Below are 18,891 nucleotides of genomic sequence, written 5' to 3'. Positions count from 1 at the left end.
CCAAGGGCACTCAGTGGCAGTGTATTAAGCCAGGGCTAGTGCCCCCAAGCCAGAAGACAGGAGGGGAGATCTGAACACAGTCCCTATTGTCTCTGGCACTTTCTTCTGCTGTTCTAGCTTCTTCCTCTTGGCTCCCAGGGTCATTTTCCCTTGTGCTCTGTGACCAGTCTGGTGGGTACAGACTGGCTTTGAGGGGAACTGCTTCCCTGCACAGCAAGGCTCTGGGTTTCTCAGGACAGGGTGAGGAGGGTGGATGTTTTTTGCCTGTAAATGTGTGTGATGAGAGTGAGTGTATAGTACCTGTGTCTGCATGTGAGTGTCAGTAGTTTGTGTGAGTGTATACTAGTGTGTGTGTATGTGTGTGAGAGAGAATGCGTGACTCCCGTGAGCATGTGAGTGTAATGCGTGACTCCCGTGAGCATGTGAGTGTGCGTGGAAGCCATCCCCCAAGATTTTTTCCTCCGTGCCCATAACAAGTGAGGCAAGTGAAAGAACATGCAAAGACCCAGGACATCTTAGTCTGGGCTGTTTCCTAAAGACAATTTTCCAAAGTCTTTCAGAGAAAGGTAAGGGGACTGTGGTACCCAGGTCTTTCATACCCCAGCTGAAAAGGAAAAGCAGCAAACTGGAGAGTCAGAGAGTCTGGGCTGACCCTCACCTGTGGCATGATCTGGGGCTGGTCATTCATTCTACTTAAGCCTCAGTTTCTCCTTCTGTAAAACGTCATGTTTTGAGGAGTTCATGCTGTAGCTTACATGAAGTAACTGCCACACAGTAAGCCAAACCAACCTGTCAAGCTGATTCCTACTTATGGTGACCCCGTGTGTGGAAGAATGGAACAGTTCCATCGAGTTCCCTGACTGTAATCTTTATGGGAGCAGATTGACAGTCTTTTCCTTCTGCCGTGGTGGGTTCAAGCCGTCAACCTTTAGGTGAGTTTGTTGTTAGTGCTATTGAATTGGTTCTGACTTATAGTGACTCTGTATAGGGTTTCTGAGGAGCAGCTGGTAGGTTTGAACTGCTGACCTTGTGGTTCAAACTGACCTTGCTGTTCAGTGCGCATCCTGTAGGGCCACAGTTGAGTACAGATTGTTTGTGCCTCTCAGAAACCTTTTGTTGCTGTTGCTTTGTTAAGAGCCGTTGAATCAGTTCCGATTCATAGAGACCCCACATATGGTTTCTGAGGAGTGGCTGTTGAGTTTGAACTGCTGACCTTGTAGTTCAAACTGCCCTTGTGGTCCAGCGCTTATTCTACAGTGCCACAACAGGACTCCATAGTAAGTGCTCACTAAATGGTAGTTATTTTATTAATATTATTTCTACACTTATTACTCAATTCTTGGTCTGGCTAAACCAGAAAACAGGGCATCATCCCTTATGCCTGTGGGTTATGACCAAATGCTTTCATCTTCCCCCACATCCTGCCCACAGGTCTCTTCTCTGGGAGTCACCACTTTCAGCCTTTGTGCCTTGGGCATTGACCGCTTCCACGTGGCCACCAGCACACTGCCCAAGTTGAGGCCCATCGAGCGGTGCCAGTCGATCCTGGCCAAGCTGGCCGTCATCTGGGTGGGCTCCATGATGCTGGCTGTGCCTGAGCTACTGCTGTGGCAGTTGGCACAGGAACCTGGCCCCACCTCGGGCACCGTGGACTCCTGCATCATGAAACCCTCGGCCAGCCTGCCTGAGTCCCTCTACTCTCTGGTGATGACCTACCAGAATGCCCGCATGTGGTGGTACTTTGGCTGTTACTTCTGCCTGCCTATCCTCTTCACTGTCACCTGCCAGCTGGTGACTTGGCGGGTGCGGGGTCCTCCGGGCAGGAAGCCGGAGTGCCGAGCCGGGCTGCATGAGCAGTGTGAACGCCAGCTCAACAGCACCGTGGTGGGTCTGACAGTGGTGTACACCCTCTGCACCCTCCCCGAGAACGTCTGCAACCTCGTGGTGGCCTACCTCTCCACTGAGCTGACCCGCCAGACCCTGGACCTCCTGGGCCTCATCAATCAGTTCTCCACTTTCTTCAAAGGGGCTGTCACTCCAGTGCTGCTCCTGTGCATCTGCAGGCCACTGGGCCAGGCCTTCCTGGACTGCTGCTGCTGCTGCTGCGAAGAGTGTGGGGCCTCCCAGGCCGTGGCGGCCAACGCCTCAGACAACAAGCTCAAGACCGAGATGTCCTCTTCCATCTACTTCCACAAGCCCAGGGAGTCTCCCCCGCTCCTGCCCCTGGGCACACCATGCTGAGGCCAGGCCTGAGCTAGGAGGCACAGAGCAGGAGCAGCGTAGGGCTTGTACCTGGTGTTTCTTTCCCAATAGGTCCTGCTTTTCTGCCTGTCTTACTGTCTAGAGATGAACTTGGTTCCTCTTGTCCAGGTTTGGGCATGTCAAAGGCCCCTCCACATGCAGGGCTTTCCCTGTCACATTGTGGGGCCTCCCAGCCCTGCTCTTTCAACTGGTGGACAATGATGCTTCTAGGTTCTTAGAACTCCCCAGAAACTCATAGTCCCACCTGCTGGGAATCAGAACTTGACCCTCACCTACCCTCTCTTTGTTCCAACTCTGATTCTGTCTCTCTGCTTTGAACCTGACTATATTTCAGTTGTGCCCCTGGCAAGCACACTCTCTGTACCTCTCACCATGGGACCTCAGCATGGAAGAGGGGTCTTTGGGGGCCAGCCCAATTTAGCTTGGCATCCTCTTCTCTGGACTGGGTCTGCCTTATACCTGGGCACCTTTTCCTACTGGCACCTTCTCTCTTTCCAGAAGATTTCTCTTTCCCTTCCCTTCCTTTTTTTGAGGTGCGCTGAGTTGCTCTATCCAAACATCCCCTGTTAGGTGCTTTCCTGTAGAGGGTCCTTCTTGAAAAACAATAAACGAGGTAGAACTAACCTCATACACACTAGACTTGCTTGTGCCATATTCTGGCAGGGCCTAGATGTTCCCTGGGGCCCAGCAATGCCCTAAGAGAATCCCCCTGTCCACCTTTGGCCTTTCCAGACCTGGGAGCTGATGTCCAGCACAGCCCGGTGGCCATATGGGCACTAAGGGCTTTATGGTTTTTGAGGGATGGAGAAGATGGAGAGCTCAGGAAGCAGGCAGGATCAAGTCCTCATTCTGGTGAGGCAATAGGCTGCAAATGTGTCCCCTCTACCGCTCCCCCCCCCCCTTCTCCTTCTCTCTCCCTCCACACTGCACTCACTGGAAGGAATCCAAGGGCCTTCCCCCATGAACCTCTGGGCTTCCCAGTCTCTCTCTGAGAGCTGCTCTTGTTCAGCTTCTTAGAACAGACTGTTTTGCCGGTAGATGGCCCAGCTGCCTGTCCCCTGCCTGCCCCCATCCCACCCCTGCCACACCACCCTTCCTGCCAGAAAGCCATCCCACCCCCAACATGTCCTCAGCTTCTCTTGCTGGTGTGCCACCCTTGGAGATCCACCTCCCGCAGCTCCACCTCTTGGGGTCTGTCCAGAGGGCACCCTTTGCCTTTCCTGGCCTCTGAGAAGCAGACACAGCTTGAGCAGAAGTGATGCCTCAGCCCTGCACCAATCACTCCTTACCATGGTCAGGGCAGACTTTCTTCAGAACAATGCTCCCTGTATGATGTTCAACTCTGCGGCCTACCCTGGAGACTTCAACCCACCAGGTCACCTTAGGCATCTCCATGGGGTCTCCCTCTGGAAGGGTCCTGAGGGTGCCTCCATTCTCCTCCCTCCACCCACCCACACCCTTTGGCCTCAGCCTGCCCCCTGTCCAAGCTTCCCCCCCGACCCCCACCCCATCTCTTTCTCCTGGGGATCTTAACGGCCTTGTTCTGTCTCCCTGGCATCCACCCCCAGGGCTGGGGATGCCGCCAAAAGAGGGAGGCGTTGCTAGGTGACGGCTCTTCCATGTGCACACCCTTTGTACTGGGAATGACACCCACCCATCTCTCAGCAGACCTGTTGCTGTGGTGACTGAAGCCCCCTAGCTTTGTACAAACTTAACATGAGTGGGGTCGAGGGGTAGGCTAGAGAGGGGGGTTCAAAGGCAGACTTGGCAGTGAAGAACTGGGGCTGTGTCCTTCTCATTTTCCCAACAACCCCTTCTTGACCTGTCCCCCAGTTCCGCATGCACTGATGGCTTCTGAAGGGATGTTGGAAGTGAGGCTGGGTGAACTGAGGTGAAGCTCAGGATAGGGGGGCACTACGGATGGAAGCAGCAGGAGTATGAGGGGGCCATCTCAGCATCCTATTTGGGGGCCTCTTCCGAAGGACATCTCCTGCCGTGCTGATCAGCCAGTTCAGAGCAGATGGGGAGTGATGGTGGCTTCCAGGCCCGGCCACCACTGCTGTCTCCCAGGCCTGCAAACGTGAATGGTTTGCAGAATTGGTCAGCTGGCCAGCCAGGCCTTGGGACAGAGCCATTGTCCCTGCAGCCTGGGCCAGCTGGGGGAACAATATGGGCTTTGTTGTTTGGGGATCTGATGGCTATTTGAACCCAGGCTTTAGGGTAGGGATGAGGGTGGGGGTGGTTGGCTGGTAGTGGGCAGTGGACTTGAACTGGCATATTCACTCAGAGGCCAAACTGACACACTCACCTACCTCCTCAGGGCAGACTCTGGATTAACCCTTAGACCCTGATGCCAGGGTTGGGGGTGTGGGGTTTGCACTGAGCCCCCCATTTCAGCTTGGAAGAAACGTCATGCATTTTGGAGAATCACTTCATTGACCCTCAGCTACATGAGTTATCACGGGACTTGAACTAAGTTATTGAACTCTCAGTCTTGGTTTCCTGGTCTATACAGGAATAATCCAGTCTTCACAGAGGACTGAACTCATTAAATAAGGTAAGACAGAAGAAGCCTCTGGAAAGATGCCTGGCACCTACTTTTCCTCTGAATTCAACCCTCTAATACTACAGAACAGGCTTGGCCACCGTATCCTTAAACTCATGAAGAGTCTTAGTAATACAGCTGGCCCCAAACATGATTTACAGATACTCTTGGTCTGTTCTCCATTCAACTTTAGCACATTGTTTAATCCTAATTAGGTACATACCATATCCAAGTGGGTATTCAGTGGTAGACAGCCTGCCTTTTATTCGGGAGACCTAAGGAGCCCTGGTGGTGCTGTGGTTACGTGTTAGGTTGCCAACCACAAGGTGAGCGGTTCAAACCCACCAGCCGCTCCTATAAAGATGATGAGTAGTCTCACAAACTGTATGTAGGGTCGCTGTGAGTCAGAATCGACTATGTGGGAGACCTGGGTTTGATTTCTGGACAAGGCACTTACCTAGTGCAGCGGCCACCCATCTGTCAGTGGAGGCTTGAGTGTGACTTTGATGCTGAATGGACTTCAGTGGAGCTTCCAGAATGAAAGGCTAGGAAGCAAAGCCTGGCAACCTACTGCTGAAATAAGCCAATGAGAACACTATGGATCATAACAGACTGAGCTGCAATGATGGCTCTTGGGGACGCGCTTTGTTCCATTGTATGTAGGGTTGCCAGGAGTTGGGGACGGACTCCATGGCAGCTACCATGCAAAGGCATAGTAGTAGGACAAGGCTTGCTTCAGGAAACAGCTCAAATCTTTTCCCTCATCAGAGGATGACAGGACCTGAGGGAGGCTGGGCAGCCTGAAGTGTACCCCTTCCTGCTCCTCTAATGAAAGGGCTGTTGCCTTGTTCCCAGGCTCCCTGTCACTCCTACAGCCAGTAGGGGGCAGGGGGCAGAGCCCAGTCCTAGCTTTACGTCCCTTAACTAAGGGCACAGTTCATGTTCTTAAGAGCTGGCTCCACCCACCCACAGCCACTGAGTGGGTTCCAACTCAAAGCTACATTGTGGGACAGAGTAGAACCGCTCCATTGGGTTTTCAAGGCTGTAAATCTTTAATTCTCCCACGGAGAGGATGGTGAGTCTGAACCACCAACCCTGTGGTTGGTTAGCAGCCTACCACTCAACCCACTGTGCCACCAGGACTCCTTTGAGGGTGGAGAACTTTTTTTCTGCCAAGGGCCATTTAGTTATTTATAACATCACTTAATATAAACTTATGTTGCTATGAAAAAAGCTCATAGATTTATTGAATTTTGAGATCTGCCTGTGGTTGCCTTGGCAGGGCCAGACCAAATGATTTCACGGGCTTATATACTGACGTCCCCAGCCCTGATCTAGGAGTTGGAAGCCATGCTAAAATCATTTCGCTCCAGTTGCCAGTCTTTCCTGAAGCTCTTGTGGAGATGGGGAACTTCCTCTTCTGGCAGGGTATTTTTCTCCAACAGCTTTGATTATAAAGTGCCTCTTAAGGAGGAAGAGTAAGGGGCAGAAGAAGCTGAGCATAACAGGGAAGTAGTCCAGAGAGCCTCCCTGCCAGGCGCTACAACTTCCAGAAGAAGGAAAACTGTAGCTTCCTTCCCTGCACCAGCAGGGATGAGGATGGGATATTCTGCTGGGGCCTGCTCCATTTTTCAGGATGAAGGGGAAGCTGAGAGGGGTGGAGCAGGGAAAGGCGAGGCTTACTCTAAAGCTGGGTCAACATGGCCTCAGATTTGAGTGAGCAGGCCCACAAGGCTCTAAGGCAGAGCTGTGGGCAGTGGTCTCCAGGAAGCTGTGACAGGGGTTGGGTGGTAAGCTACACTTAAGTGGAAATGAGGGCATGGTGTCCTCCAAGAGACCAGTAGCATGGATACCATCAGAGAAGCAATGGAGGAAGGGAAGTCACTCAACCTCTGTAGGCCCAGCACTGCCCACTGAGAACCAGGTGGGAACAAGGTTTGGGCTCCTGATCAACCCTGGCTGTAGGTGAGGTCCTAAGTCTGAAGAAGGTAGGGCTGAGGGCAAAGCTCAGTCCCCTCCAAAACCAGAACCTCCCTATCACAATGATCTAAGTCCTGGGCAGGTCCTAAAACAGACCCTCTAAGCATCGCTGGGCAGCTGCAAGCTCAAAACTGGGACCACAAAAAGTCTGAGAAGGGAGTGAGAAGGAGGCAAGCAAGAGCCGTGCCTCCCTGACATGCAGGAGAGTTTTATGAGGGGCCATTGTGTCATCACCATGAGCAGGTGCCTCCCCTCAGTGGGCATATCTCTCTGGGGCTCTGTGCCCAGCGTGCATGGAAACGCTGGTGTCCCCGGGGGTGTGCCAACCACTGCATGCCATCTACAGAAGAAATAATTGGCACCATACACACCCCCAACACAAAATTGGTCATTTATTTTGTTGTTGTTCTTATCAGGAAGGAGGCAAAAAACAAAAAACAAAACAAAAATGTACAATTACAAGAATCATTTTCCAAACAGAGGTTAAATATTATGAGCTTAAAAGTGTAAAAAACGGAAGTGGAACATCACTTTACAAATCATTAAATTAAACAAACAAACCAAAACCCAAAGAACCAACCCCCCATGCTGAGTTCTCTCCTTGTGCAACTCTGCAAAATGAGAACAAAATGAGGCGGGCCTGGAGGTGGGGCCATGGGTTGGGGGCAGGAGCTGGTGCCAGGGACACGCATGAGGGGAACTGCTGGGGCTGGGGCGGCAGGAACACTGGCTTCCTGTCCCTTCAGCCTGGTGGTTTCAGCACCTGGGTGTGCCTGGTGGCCCTACGGAAGCTGGGAGCAGATACTCCCGTCAGCCTGTGGCATTCAAGTCCTGTAGGGACAGGCCCAGTTGAGAGGTGGAAACCAGCAGGACATGGGACGGCCACCAGGGCCCAGGCTGGTACCTGCCCCAGGTGCCAGCTCCATCTTTCCTCATCTGAACCTGCCCCAAGCTCACCCTGCATCTCTTTCCTTCTCTTCAGACGGCTCCCTCCCAGATTCTGACCGGCCCCTGCAGCATCAAATGGTTGATTTTAGTCTTTGATTAAATTAAAAAATTAAAATATATATACATATATATTCTGTACACACAGGACAATAACAGAAGAGTGTTGAGAAAGGAAGAATAGGGGTGGGATGGGGGAGAGAGGAGGACATAGGCTGGGGGTGTGGGCAGTTGAGAGGGGAGGGACACAAGGTGTTAGAGGGACAAGGAGAGAGGGGAAAGAGGAAAGGTTAGGGGACCCGAATGGGGGGCAATTTATTTTACAATAAAAACAGGAGTTCAAACTTCAGCAGAACAGGACTCTGGGATCCCCAGAGGGCCCTCCCCACATTGAGTGAAGGAGGGCAGGCTTAGGGGGTTGATAGGAGTGGGCGGGGAGCTCGGCTTCAGGTTTGGATGACCATGGTCCTTGGTCCTGGGGAAAGAGCCGAAGTCTCAGCTTCTCCGTGACTTTGAGTGTTGAATAAGCCACTGGAGGGTGATGTCTGGCAGGAGACAAGAGAGAAGGTTAGAAGGTCTTCAAGCACTAGGTTCACTGGGCAGGTCAAGAAGAACTCTGAGAGAGTTGGGTGCACAGTGCAGTCAGGGCTCAACTTCAAGGGCATCAAAAGCCCATGCTATCCAACTCCAAACGACCCAATCAGACAGGCAGCCACAGGCTGGTGTCACCTGGTCCAGGGAAGTGAGCCCAAAGAGGGGATCACACCAGCTGATGGTAGAACAGGTTTAATACTAAGAATCCAGGCCTGGCTGCCTGTTCTACCCCAGAAGAACCACAGAGCTTTGGGCTTAAAGGAAAGCTGTGTGGTAAGAATTTTTGAAAGCCACTACTCTAAAACACAAGGAGCTCTGGTAGTGTAGTAGTTACAAGTCAGGCTGCTAACCTCAAGGTCGGCAGTTCAAAACTACCGGCTGTCCCGAGGGAAAAAGATGAGACTTTCTGCTCCCATAAAGATCTACAGCCTCAGAAACCCTATGCAGGGTCTCTGAGTCAGAACCAACTCTAGGGCACAGAACCATCACCACTACCATTCTAAAACATCCACAACTGCCTCTCCCTTTCCCATGGTTACTCCCTACCATGCTGGCAACTCTCTCAAATCCACGCACCAATGTTATCCTTTTCTTTGCAGGAGATGGAGTAGCAGCAGATCTCTCGGTCCTGGATGGCAGACAGATTCCTGAGGAGAAACCAGAGTAGAGTCTGCTGAAGCTAGGAATGCTCAGCAGCCCTGGGGCTACGCTGGGCCAGGGCCATTCTTTAAGTAAGGGGCTGCAATGGGGAAGGCGAAACTCCGGGAAAAGGAATCTCTACTGCCACCCTGTGGTGAATATTGAGCATAGCAACAAGCCCTCTTAGGTCTGGTGGTTGGAGAGTTTGGGTAGCAGGGAAACGTAGAGCCGCCAAACTCACATTTTCTCAATCAACTCCTTTTCATCCAATGCTCCTGGAAGGTCTCGCTTGTTACCCAGGACTAAGACCTACAGAGAAGGGAGGACAAGGATTAGTACGAGGCAGCCATGCCCAGGGTTGTCTAGGTGGTGGTGTGGCTGCTAAGAGTCCTCCATTTCCTCTCCCCACCCCTGCAGTGCCTGCCTCCCAGTACGCTTCCTCCCTAACCTCAGCCTCACTAACCGGGATGCCCTGCAGCTGGGGCTTGTCCAGTAGGTTGTGAAGCTCATTCTTGGAGGCCTCGATCTTTTCCTGGTCAGCGGCGTCCACCATGTACCTATGGTGATGGGAGTGGGAGTGAGTAAGATGCATGTCGACCTCATAGACTGGGTTGCCTCTGGATCTATGGGCACCCGCCTGGCTCAAGGCAGCTGCTCTAGGAGAATGCGTTCTGAGCTGATGGGAATGAAAAGCCACAGGCACTCCTGGGCTTCTGTCCTCCAAAGTCTTACTCTCGGGAAGCTGTTACTCAATGTGGCAAAACTGGAACCCTTCAGGATTAGCCGTAAATCCTTCCCAAAGAGACTCACTTATGCTTTCATGGAAAGGCTACACGAGGTTGAGTGAAACAAAAGCAGAAGCAAGTTCTGGAAGCTTATCTTGCAACAAGGTAATTTTTTAAATCAAATTTTAAAACACAAAAACTAAACAGTCATTTATCTGGGCATGAATGAGGGGGCTTCAGGAAGTCCATGGAAAAACAATTAAAAGATAAAGCAATTTTCCGTGAACTTTCTGAAACTTCCTCAGATATGAAGGATAAAAATATTTTTAAAAAGCAATGGAATGAATCATTTCAATCACACAGAATGCAGGCTAGGTGGTAACTCTGAAGGAGCCCTGGGAGCCCAGTAGTTAAATGCTCAGCTGCTAATCCAAATTGGTGGCTTGAACCCACCGGTCATTTACAGGGAGAATCACCTGGTGATTTGTTTCTGTCAAGATTGTTGTTATTGTTTAGTGCCATCCAGTCGGTTCTGACCCATAGCAACTCCATACAGCGTTTCCAGCTGGTGGGTTTGAACCACTGACCTTGTGGTTCAAATTGACCTTGCAGTCTAGCGCATTATCCTGGAGCACTACACCAGGACTCCTTGTTGTTAAGTGCCGTCGAGTTGGTTCCGACCCATAGTGACCCTGTATAGAGTTTCCAAGGAGCAGCTGGTGGGTTTGAACCGCTGACCTTGTGGTTCAAACTGACCTTGTGGTCTATCTAGCGCATTATTCTGCAGCGCCAGACCAGGACTCCTCTGTCAAGATTACAGCCTGGGAAACCCTATGGAGCAGTTCTATTTTGTCCTTTAGGGGGCACCATGAGTCAGAATCGACTTGATGAAAATGGTTTTAGTGTTTGGTTTTGGTGGCCTTGAGTTGTGTGTGTGGTGGTGGTGGTGGGGGGAAACAGGGAGGAAGAACACAGGTGCATCCCATTATTGCTGATGCTCTGGATCTTAGATTGGTGTGGGTGCCCACAGCATGTGTTAGATTAGAAACAAGTGGCAAGCAAAAGACGGGTCATGCATGGATAATGTGACATGAGCCAAGAATTTAACTCATTTAACTCTGGGTCCTTCTAGGTAAGAGGGCTGGGGAGGAGACTAGGTAGGCATGAGGAGTCCTGTGGACCTGTGCCCTGCCCCACACTTACACTATGGCACTCACTCCTCGGCAGTAGCGTTCCCACATGCTGCGGAAACGGGGTTGTCCCCCAATGTCCCAGAGCTGAGGAAGAAGAGGGAAAGATGCCTCAGCAACAGATAGGCTCTCAAGCAGCCCCTCCTACCCTGCCCTGGAGTCCCTGGGGGTTGCAAATAGTTAACAGTGTACTTGGCTGCTAACTCAAAGATTGAAGGTTTGAGTCCACTCAGCGGTACCTTGGAAGAAAGGCCATTCCAATCAGCCATTGGAAATTCTATGGAGTAGAGCTCTATCTTAACACATATGGGGTCACCATGAGTTAGCAATGACTTGGTAGCAAGTGGTTACTTCACCCTGCGCCCCTCCTCTCTCCAACTCCCATTCCCCGTTCTCTCCTCTCACCCTTCTCTTCTGATGACCTCTCAAGTCTTCTGTTCTTGGTTCCCAACTACTCAGCGATCAAACCCAAGCCTTTGTTACTCCCAGGAGTCACAGACCACTGTCCCCCACCTCCTTTTGGGCCCTTTTAGCATCCCCAAACACACACACAGTCCTCTGCACTTCCCTAGTTTGTGTGCTCAGGGTTCCGGCCTCCTGCCACTTACCTTGATGGTCACATTCCCTTTGGTGATTTTGCGCATGTTGAAACCCACGGTGGGGATCATGTCCTCATTGAACTGTCCCGACTGCAAGGAAGATTCCGGGTTGGAAAAGATGCAGAGGACCCATCTGCCCTCCCAGAGAGCCACAGACTGCAAGGATAATGGAGAGACCCCAAGCTCCTCTGACTTCTCAGCTGGGAGATTACCAGATTATCTCCTGATAGTCCCTTGCTTACAAGCAGGGCTGGGCCGTAACCCCCTCAGTTGTCTACCCTATACCTGGAGGTCTCCCATGTAGAGGCCCATCATCTTCAGATAACCTCAGACTCTTAAGCCAGAGTGGGAGAAAACACCTCTGAAGGAGGAACCCATATCTCGTCTATCGTAAAACGCTCTTCTATGTATTTAGTTTCCATAGAAATGAAGAATAACTATCTCCCAGCAAAAGACTCCGCAACATGCTGCTGTCTCTGTCAAGTCATGAGCGATGACAGGAAAGGAGACTTATCTTCAAATGAGTAGTAACCATTCAGGAGTCCTAGGTGGTACAGATGGTTAATGCACTCAACTGCTGATCAAAAGGTTAAAGGTTTGAGTCCACCAGAGGCACTTCAGAAGAAAGGCCTGGCAACCTACTGCCGAAAAACCAACCATTGAAAACCCTACGGAGCACAGATCTACCCTGACACACATGGGGTTGAAATAAGTTGGAAATAATTTGATGGTAACTGGTTTGATTAGTACATATTTAAGTCAAACTCTTGGGGGCAGGTAAATCTGCCACACTGTACACTGAGCAGTTTCTGGATTACCATTGCTTTTGTTTATCTATACTCTATGCCATTTGTTAGGATGGATATTCTAAACTCTCTATTATCTTTTACTTATCTGTCTTTGCACTAGGCTGAGAGTTTCATGGGGAAAGGAACCAGGACTTTATTAACAGCATTGGTAAATGTTTACCCCCAAGTTGGAGGTTTACTGTAATTCCACTTCCGATAGCCTATTTTCAAATTTTACTAATTTTTATATATCACCTTTAAATTGTCCCCAAGACCTCTAGATTGTTCTAAACTAGCCACAGTTCTCAAACTCCCTCCAAGATCATGTCTCCCATGGCCATGTGTAGGGCACATCGGCTTACCCCCAAAGAAGCGGGCTGAAGGAGAAGGGCGTAGTTAACCTTGAACCTGAATGTGGCATCAGAGTCCCTACATCATACCCTTTTCTTCTATCAGGTATTAGGAATAATTTACCTCAGATCATACAAGGAGGTCTAGACCCTGAACATTAGGCAAGATGTAGGAGATGCTCATTGTGATAGCTAAGATTTTTGTGTCAACGAGGCTGGGCCAGGCTTCTCAGTGGTTCAGCAGTTAAGATGGAGTTATCACTTCCATGATGAGACCTAACATGATGCAACCACCCCCATGATGTGATCTGATGTGATCAGTCTTGGTCTGATGTAATTATCCAATGTGCTGGAAATCCTCTCTCCTGGTGTGGCACTGTAGGATAAGCACTGGACTGATAACCAAAAGTTCAGGGGTTCAAATCCACCAGCTGCTTCTTGGAAACCCTATTCAGGGTCACTATCAGTACAAAAACAACAACAACAATGATGCTAATCAGACTGGATGTAATCTAGAGGATTAGGTTGTATCTTGAGTGAATTTGTTTTGTGATATAAAACAAGCAGAGCTCAGAGGGATGTACTACCACTGAGAAAGAAGAGCCGGGAGTGGAAGTGGAGTGTATCTTTTGGGTCTAGAGGCCCTATACTGTGAAACTTCTAGGTCCAGAAGAAGACTGATGCCAAGACACATGGAGCTCTCCAAGGAATGCTGGTCCTACAGATGCTGAAAGGAGACAAGGACTTTTCTCCAGAGCCTGCACACTGAATTCAAACATCCAGCCTCCTAAACGGTGGTATTTCTGTTACAGTAGCACTAGAAAACATTTCTTATTGAGAGCCTGCAAGTATGAATGAAGACCCCAAAGGCCTCGTCTGAATGAAGACGCACTGTTTCCCTTTTATCTGCAGGAATCACCCAGCCCATTCACCAAGGCCCTCAGATCAGGTGAGAATTGAGTACCCATGACGGGTCACCCATGTCAAGATGGAGCAGGGGTTCCTAACCTGGGGTCTACAGATGGGCTTCTGAGATTCCCTGAATCCCCTGAAGTTGTACACTATTTGTGCCTGCAAATTAGTTTGTATGTCCACTTTTCTGGAGAAAGGGTCCATAACTTTCATCAGGTTGTCAAAACAGCCCCCCCCCCAAAGTGAGGATTCGATAAAGAAGGAGTGGGGAACTGCTTCTCTGGCTAAGTAGGAAGAATCAGATGGAATAATTACCCAGACCCCAGCAGGTGTTGGATAAGGGCTAGCACCTACTGACTGAATACACTCCACCCCATCTGGGCTAATTAAGAACATGGAGTCTGAGGATGGATGTCCAATTCTTGTTTATCCTCATTACAGGTGAGCAGGGGCAAGGTATGTTAACCTCTCTGGTTTCCCAGAGTAAAATGGGGGAGAAGAGTTTTGGTCTCCTAGGGATTGGCGAAGAAAGTGCTTGGAAATGGTTTCAATGTAGCACCGAGGAACCACTATTCTTTGGCAACTAGAAGACCCATAGACTCCCAATGAAATGAAAAGCTCATCTGGCAGAATGTGCCCTTGGATGAATTGGGGTGCAAGGAGCACCTCCAGGTTCTCTGGCACCAGCATTTCCTGTTCAGTGTGAATCGAAGCTAAGCTGGAATCAGATTATGACTTAATATCCCTCCTAATGCTTCCTGATCTCACAGGATCCTCGTGTAAGGTTGGAAGTAACCTCAAAAGGCATCTAGTCCATTCTCTGGTCTCAAACTTGACCCACTCCCTCTTGGACCCACTTCAACCACCAAAAAGTCCTTTATCATGAATTTAAAAATTCATCTTCCTTTAACTTCCATCCTTTGTTCTTTAAGATGACCCCATGAAAACCCCAAGATGATTGGTTCCTTCATAGGAGAGTCTTATGCTTATAACATATTTTTAAATGACCCTCTTGTTTCCCTCAGGCAACTCCCCACCTCCCACTTTTCTAGCATCACAACTGTTTCTGAATTAAAAAGATTTGTTTTAAGCTGTTAAAAGCATTACAAAGTCTCTCTCTCTCTCTCTCTCTCTCTCTCTCTCTCTCTCTCTCTCTATATATATATATATATATATATATATATATACACAGTTGACTCGCTTTAACCTGCTGAGCAGCTAGACATACTAAACTCAATTTCTATTTACAGTCAGACTTCATATAATGAACTGAAAAAAAACCCCAAAAACCTAATGGGGAGAAAGCTAAGACACACAGAGGCCAAGTGAACAGGCAAAGGTGATTTAGAAAGTCAGTGGTGGGCATGGGAACGGCGCCCAGGGGTCCTGACTCTACATTTCTTTCTGGAAGACAGTCTACTGTGATTATACACGGGGTGGGCAGAAATGCCAGTGTGGCAGTCCTGGAGGATCTGAGAACACTGGCATTCCCCTGATGCTGGAACCCCGATTGCAGTCCACAGGGATGGTTTTTCTTGGGAAGCGTCTTTAAAGAGGAAAATCTAGCCTGCACTTTTCTCTTAGGATGTGACAGTTAGTGGCAAATTTAATATAAAAAATGGAATACATGGGTTTGGAATGGATGAACTTGCCCATACATCATAGAAACTCTTGAGCCTGGCAGTGGGATTTGGGACTCTTGGGTTGGGTTCCTGAGCTGCCACAACCCCTTACTCTGTAGATATGTTGCTGGTCTAGAGAAGGCCCTCCTGGGAAAGGAGGGCATCTATGGGAATGGCTTCCAGACCAGGCAATGGAACCCACTTGGGTACCTATGGATCCCTATTCAAGGGCATGGCTTTAGTGATGCTCCATCAGGAGAAATTCCCTGGGGACTTACAGCAGCAACCCCTTTCTCCCTTTAGCCTTACCACAGAGACATCTCCCAGATCCAAATGCCTAGAAACCCAGTCACCTAGGCTGCAAAGCAGAATTGGAATGTAGGCACTGTGCTCCTCTTCTCAGAGCCTATGGATCCAAGTCAATGCTCAGTCTAACTAGGGGCTCTCTGACCCAGGGCTGGAACCTGGGCAGACAGAAGTTCAGGAATGTGCATTAGCTCAGAAAAACCATTGTCTCAAAGAAAAGAACACTGGCCTGAAGGTCCTCTCCTCTCAAATAAGCAGCCAGTAGACAATGGGTGGAGGAAGGGGTCATCTGCAGAACATGTGTGGGAGAGCAAGCCAGTGCCCAGCCATGTGACCATGGGACACCTGCCCCCTCCAGCCTTCCCTCAGTCCTTCTGCCTCAAGCCTAACACTGTGACATGTACACTTCTAGGATGATGGAACTTGTCAGGTTGGCCCACCTTTTTTGAGGCTGGACAACTGTGGCAGGTGCAAATACCTGGGTTGCCTGCCACATTTCTTGACTGATCTGTCTCACCAGACTTTCTGGTATCGGGCCAGCCCTCAGTTCCCCCAAACCCCAACTGTGAGCCTGGGGCCAGGTCCCTGAACAGCCCTAGCACCTGTCCCAAGCCTTTCTCCACCCATAAACTCAATTCAGCCAGGCACTGAAATGCAGGCCGCAGCCATTACTGCAGCCTCAGCTTACACACCCATAGAGCGCATCTTCCCTTTTTTTTCTTTTAGAATTTTAACTCCTTCTCCACCACTCCCCTGGCACTAGAAGACTGTAATACAACCCTCAAGCTCCGTCCTCACTACATATAGTACTCAGAGTCACTCTCCATGTCCCCAGAGTGGGCAGTGCCCCTCAGAATCAGTCTCCTGTAACTTCGGAGCCAGGCGGGAGACTCCAAACTCCCTTTATGATGCCATCCTCCCTGGACCCCCAACAAGATCCTTGCAGATACAGTGATGTTCCCGGAAAAAGGAGTCTGGGCTTGAGTAAGGGCCTCAACTGACTCCTCTACCTCAGGGGACATCTCCCCTTCCATAGGGCCTTGGGCTTCCTCTTCCGGCTAGGAGGGGTTAAACCCGCGGGGTGGGGCTGGCTTGCTCAGGCCCCTGCCCCAGGCTGCACCAGCCGCCCAGTCCCGTGACCCTCCACGCGAGGGTAGAAAAGGCCCGGGCACTTTCGCCCTGTCATGCCCCCTTGCGCTGGGGATAGAAGCGGCCTGCTTCAACGGACAGCAGATCCCTCCGGCTCCGTGACCACCTCGGTGCCGGCCAGCTACGGGGCACCTTCTGTGTAGCCCGGTGCCCTCTCCCGCCCCCCAGCTTGCCATCCCGGTTCGGGTCGGAGAGCGGGTCTCGCATATCCCGAGCCCCCCACGACCGTGCTAGGCCCCCGAGCGCCTGGGCCCGCTGCTCTCCCGCCTGGCGCCCGGCGGTGCCCGGCCATGCCAGGCAGCGACCCCGGCTCACCGGGGCGCGACGCGGGCGGAGACAGGCCCGACCCTCGGCCCGCGCCGCCCGGCCGCGCCCAGCGCCCTCGTACCGCGATCACGTTGACGAAGGTGGTCTTTCCCGAGTACTGCAGCCCGACCAGCGTAAGCTCCATCTCCTCCTTCCAGAACAGGGCCTTGAACCAGTCCAGCAGCTTGTTGAACAAAGCGATCATGGTCGCTGCCGCCGGCCCCACCCGGTGCCGGGTCCCTGTCTGCCCCTAGCTGCCCTAGCGCTGCGGCCCGGAGCGGCCCCTCCCCGGTGCGGCCCGGGTCCCGCTGTTCGGTGCGGGCGGAGGCTGGAACGCGGTGGCCGAGGTCTCTCTGCCCCCGGATCCGCTAGCCGATGGGTGTGGCTTCAGCGCCCTCCTCCTCCGCTGCCGCCGCCGCCGCCCTCTCGCGCCGCCGGGCCGGGTCCTGCTCGCACCCGCGCGCGCGCTCCTGGTCTCCGGGAGCCAGGAGCTGTGGTCGGCGGGTGGGCTGGGCAGGGAGCCTGCGGGCGTAAGGGGTCGAGACCGATTGGTAGTAGCATAGAGGGACATTTAGGAAAGGAATTGAATTTGATCTCGTCTTCCCGGGCAGCCGCGCCCTGACAGTCACCCCCTTTCTTCTTAAAGAGGTGGTGGGCCTGAGGTGAGAGAGATCCCAGTTAAGCAGGAGCATTTCCAGTTTGAAGAAGGGTGGTTCACCTGCTTTCCAGATCACGAAGATGAAATAATCTATGGAAGGGAGGCAAATGGAGGTGTTTTGTTCCCCGAGCACTTGCTTGGGAGCATTGCTTGGTAGTGAGTCGCATCTTCTCAAAATGTACCCGGAGGAGAAGTAGCAACCGTATTTGGGTCTTTTAATACTCCATCTTGTTTTGTATACCACAGTTTACCCGGACCATTTGTTTAGGAAGTCTCTGGCTGAACATAGAATAGATGTTTGAAGTTGATGCTGATTTTTACTTCTATCGTCACGGTCTTGAAACATAAAATCCTGGCAGGGGCTTTCCAGTGAGGAAGACATGTGGGAAAGAAAAAAGTTGGCATGTTTTGGTCAAAACCAGTCTTCCTTGGTAGAAGACTGAGTGAATGGGGTTAAGATCTGCCAAGATGCCTACCTTCCTAATCTCAGACCCTCAGCTAGCCACAGACTTCAGGACAGGTTGGTGCTCCTTAGCTTTTGATCTTCAAGTACACTCCCATGGGGTTTAGTGTTTAAGTTAAAGGTGGAAAAACCATTCATATTAACTATATTTGTCAAGGGGTCCTGGTGTGGTGCTGTAGGATAGCCACTGGACCGCTAACCACAAGGTTGACTGTTCAAACCCACCAGCCACTCCTCAGAAACCCTATGTGGGATCACTATAAGTTGGAACCAACTCAGCAGCACTTAACAACATATATTGAACAAATGAATACTAAATAGAATTGATTAAACACTAGTATTGGAGTAGTGCTGTGTGATAAGCACTGGACTTCTAACAAAAAGGTCAACAATCCAAACCTACCAGCCACTCCTTAGAAACCCTATATGGGTTAGTTGAGTAAGAATCGATTTGATGACAATTAACAATAACATTTGCCAAGTGGAGCCCTGGTATGGCACTGTAGGATAATGTTGGTGGTTCAAACCCACCCGTTGCTCCTTGGAAACACAATACAGGCTTGCTATGAGTCGGAACCTACTTGTCAAACCTAAACCCCACTGCTGTTGAGTCAAGTCTACCTCAGAGTGACCTTATTAGGGCAGAGTAGAACAGCTCCTTTGGGATTCCAAGGCTGTAAATCTTCATAGAAGCTGACAGCCTCATTTTTCTCCTTGGAGTGGCTGGCAGGCTTGAACTGCTGACCTTGTGGTTAGTAGTCCAGTGCTTAATCCATAGGGCCGCCAGGGATCCTGTCAAATCTACACCAGAGTTAAAACACAACAACAACAACAAAAATCACAACACACACACACAAA

The 18,891-nt window shown here is 50.7% G+C and overlaps 2 protein-coding genes across 3 annotated transcripts in view; one reads left to right on the top strand and one right to left on the bottom strand.

Moving 5' to 3' along the window:
* Positions 1 to 2,241, top strand: part of GPR37L1 (G protein-coupled receptor 37 like 1) — a 5,384-nt gene extending 3,143 nt beyond the window's left edge. The window contains exon 2 of the mRNA XM_006834135.1: positions 1,432 to 2,241. Within this exon, the coding sequence (XP_006834198.1) occupies positions 1,432 to 2,241 (810 nt within the window). The remainder of the gene's footprint in view (positions 1 to 1,431) is intronic.
* A 5,781-nt stretch (positions 2,242 to 8,022) lies between these two features.
* ARL8A (ADP-ribosylation factor-like 8A) lies at positions 8,023 to 17,267 on the bottom strand. 2 transcript variants are annotated; one of them, XM_006834133.1, is made up of 7 exons: positions 16,995 to 17,267; positions 11,489 to 11,569; positions 10,894 to 10,967; positions 9,429 to 9,522; positions 9,207 to 9,274; positions 8,903 to 8,973; positions 8,023 to 8,277 (listed from the first exon to the last, which is right to left on the bottom strand). In XM_006834133.1, exons 1-7 carry the CDS (start codon positions 17,115 to 17,117, stop codon positions 8,228 to 8,230), a joined length of 561 nt encoding a protein of 186 aa, XP_006834196.1. In that variant the 5' UTR covers positions 17,118 to 17,267; the 3' UTR covers positions 8,023 to 8,227. The 2 variants fall into 2 exon arrangements, with proteins under 2 accessions (XP_006834196.1, XP_006834197.1); XM_006834134.1 differs by lacking the exons at positions 8,023 to 8,277; positions 9,207 to 9,274 and having other exon boundaries at positions 8,908 to 8,973; positions 16,995 to 17,117.
* Between the last annotated feature and the right edge of the window lie 1,624 nt (positions 17,268 to 18,891).

Source organism: Chrysochloris asiatica, unplaced genomic scaffold (assembly GCF_000296735.1).
Source record: "Chrysochloris asiatica unplaced genomic scaffold, ChrAsi1.0 scaffold00009, whole genome shotgun sequence".
NCBI classification, from domain to species: Eukaryota; Metazoa; Chordata; class Mammalia; order Afrosoricida; family Chrysochloridae; genus Chrysochloris; species Chrysochloris asiatica.
This window is presented reverse-complemented; position numbering and strand designations above follow the sequence as displayed.

Bases quoted from the DNA above. Each gene is read 5' to 3' on its own strand.
- ARL8A (XM_006834133.1), bottom strand. From the start codon at position 17,117: ATGATCGCTTTGTTCAACAAGCTGCTGGACTGGTTCAAGGCCCTGTTC. The intron at 11,570-16,994 runs GTACGAGGGCGC...TCTTCCTTGCAG, and splicing joins CCTTCGTCAACGTGATCGCG to TCGGGACAGTTCAATGAGGA. The intron at 10,968-11,488 runs GTAAGTGGCAGG...CTTCTTCCTCAG, and splicing joins AAGGGAATGTGACCATCAAG to CTCTGGGACATTGGGGGACA.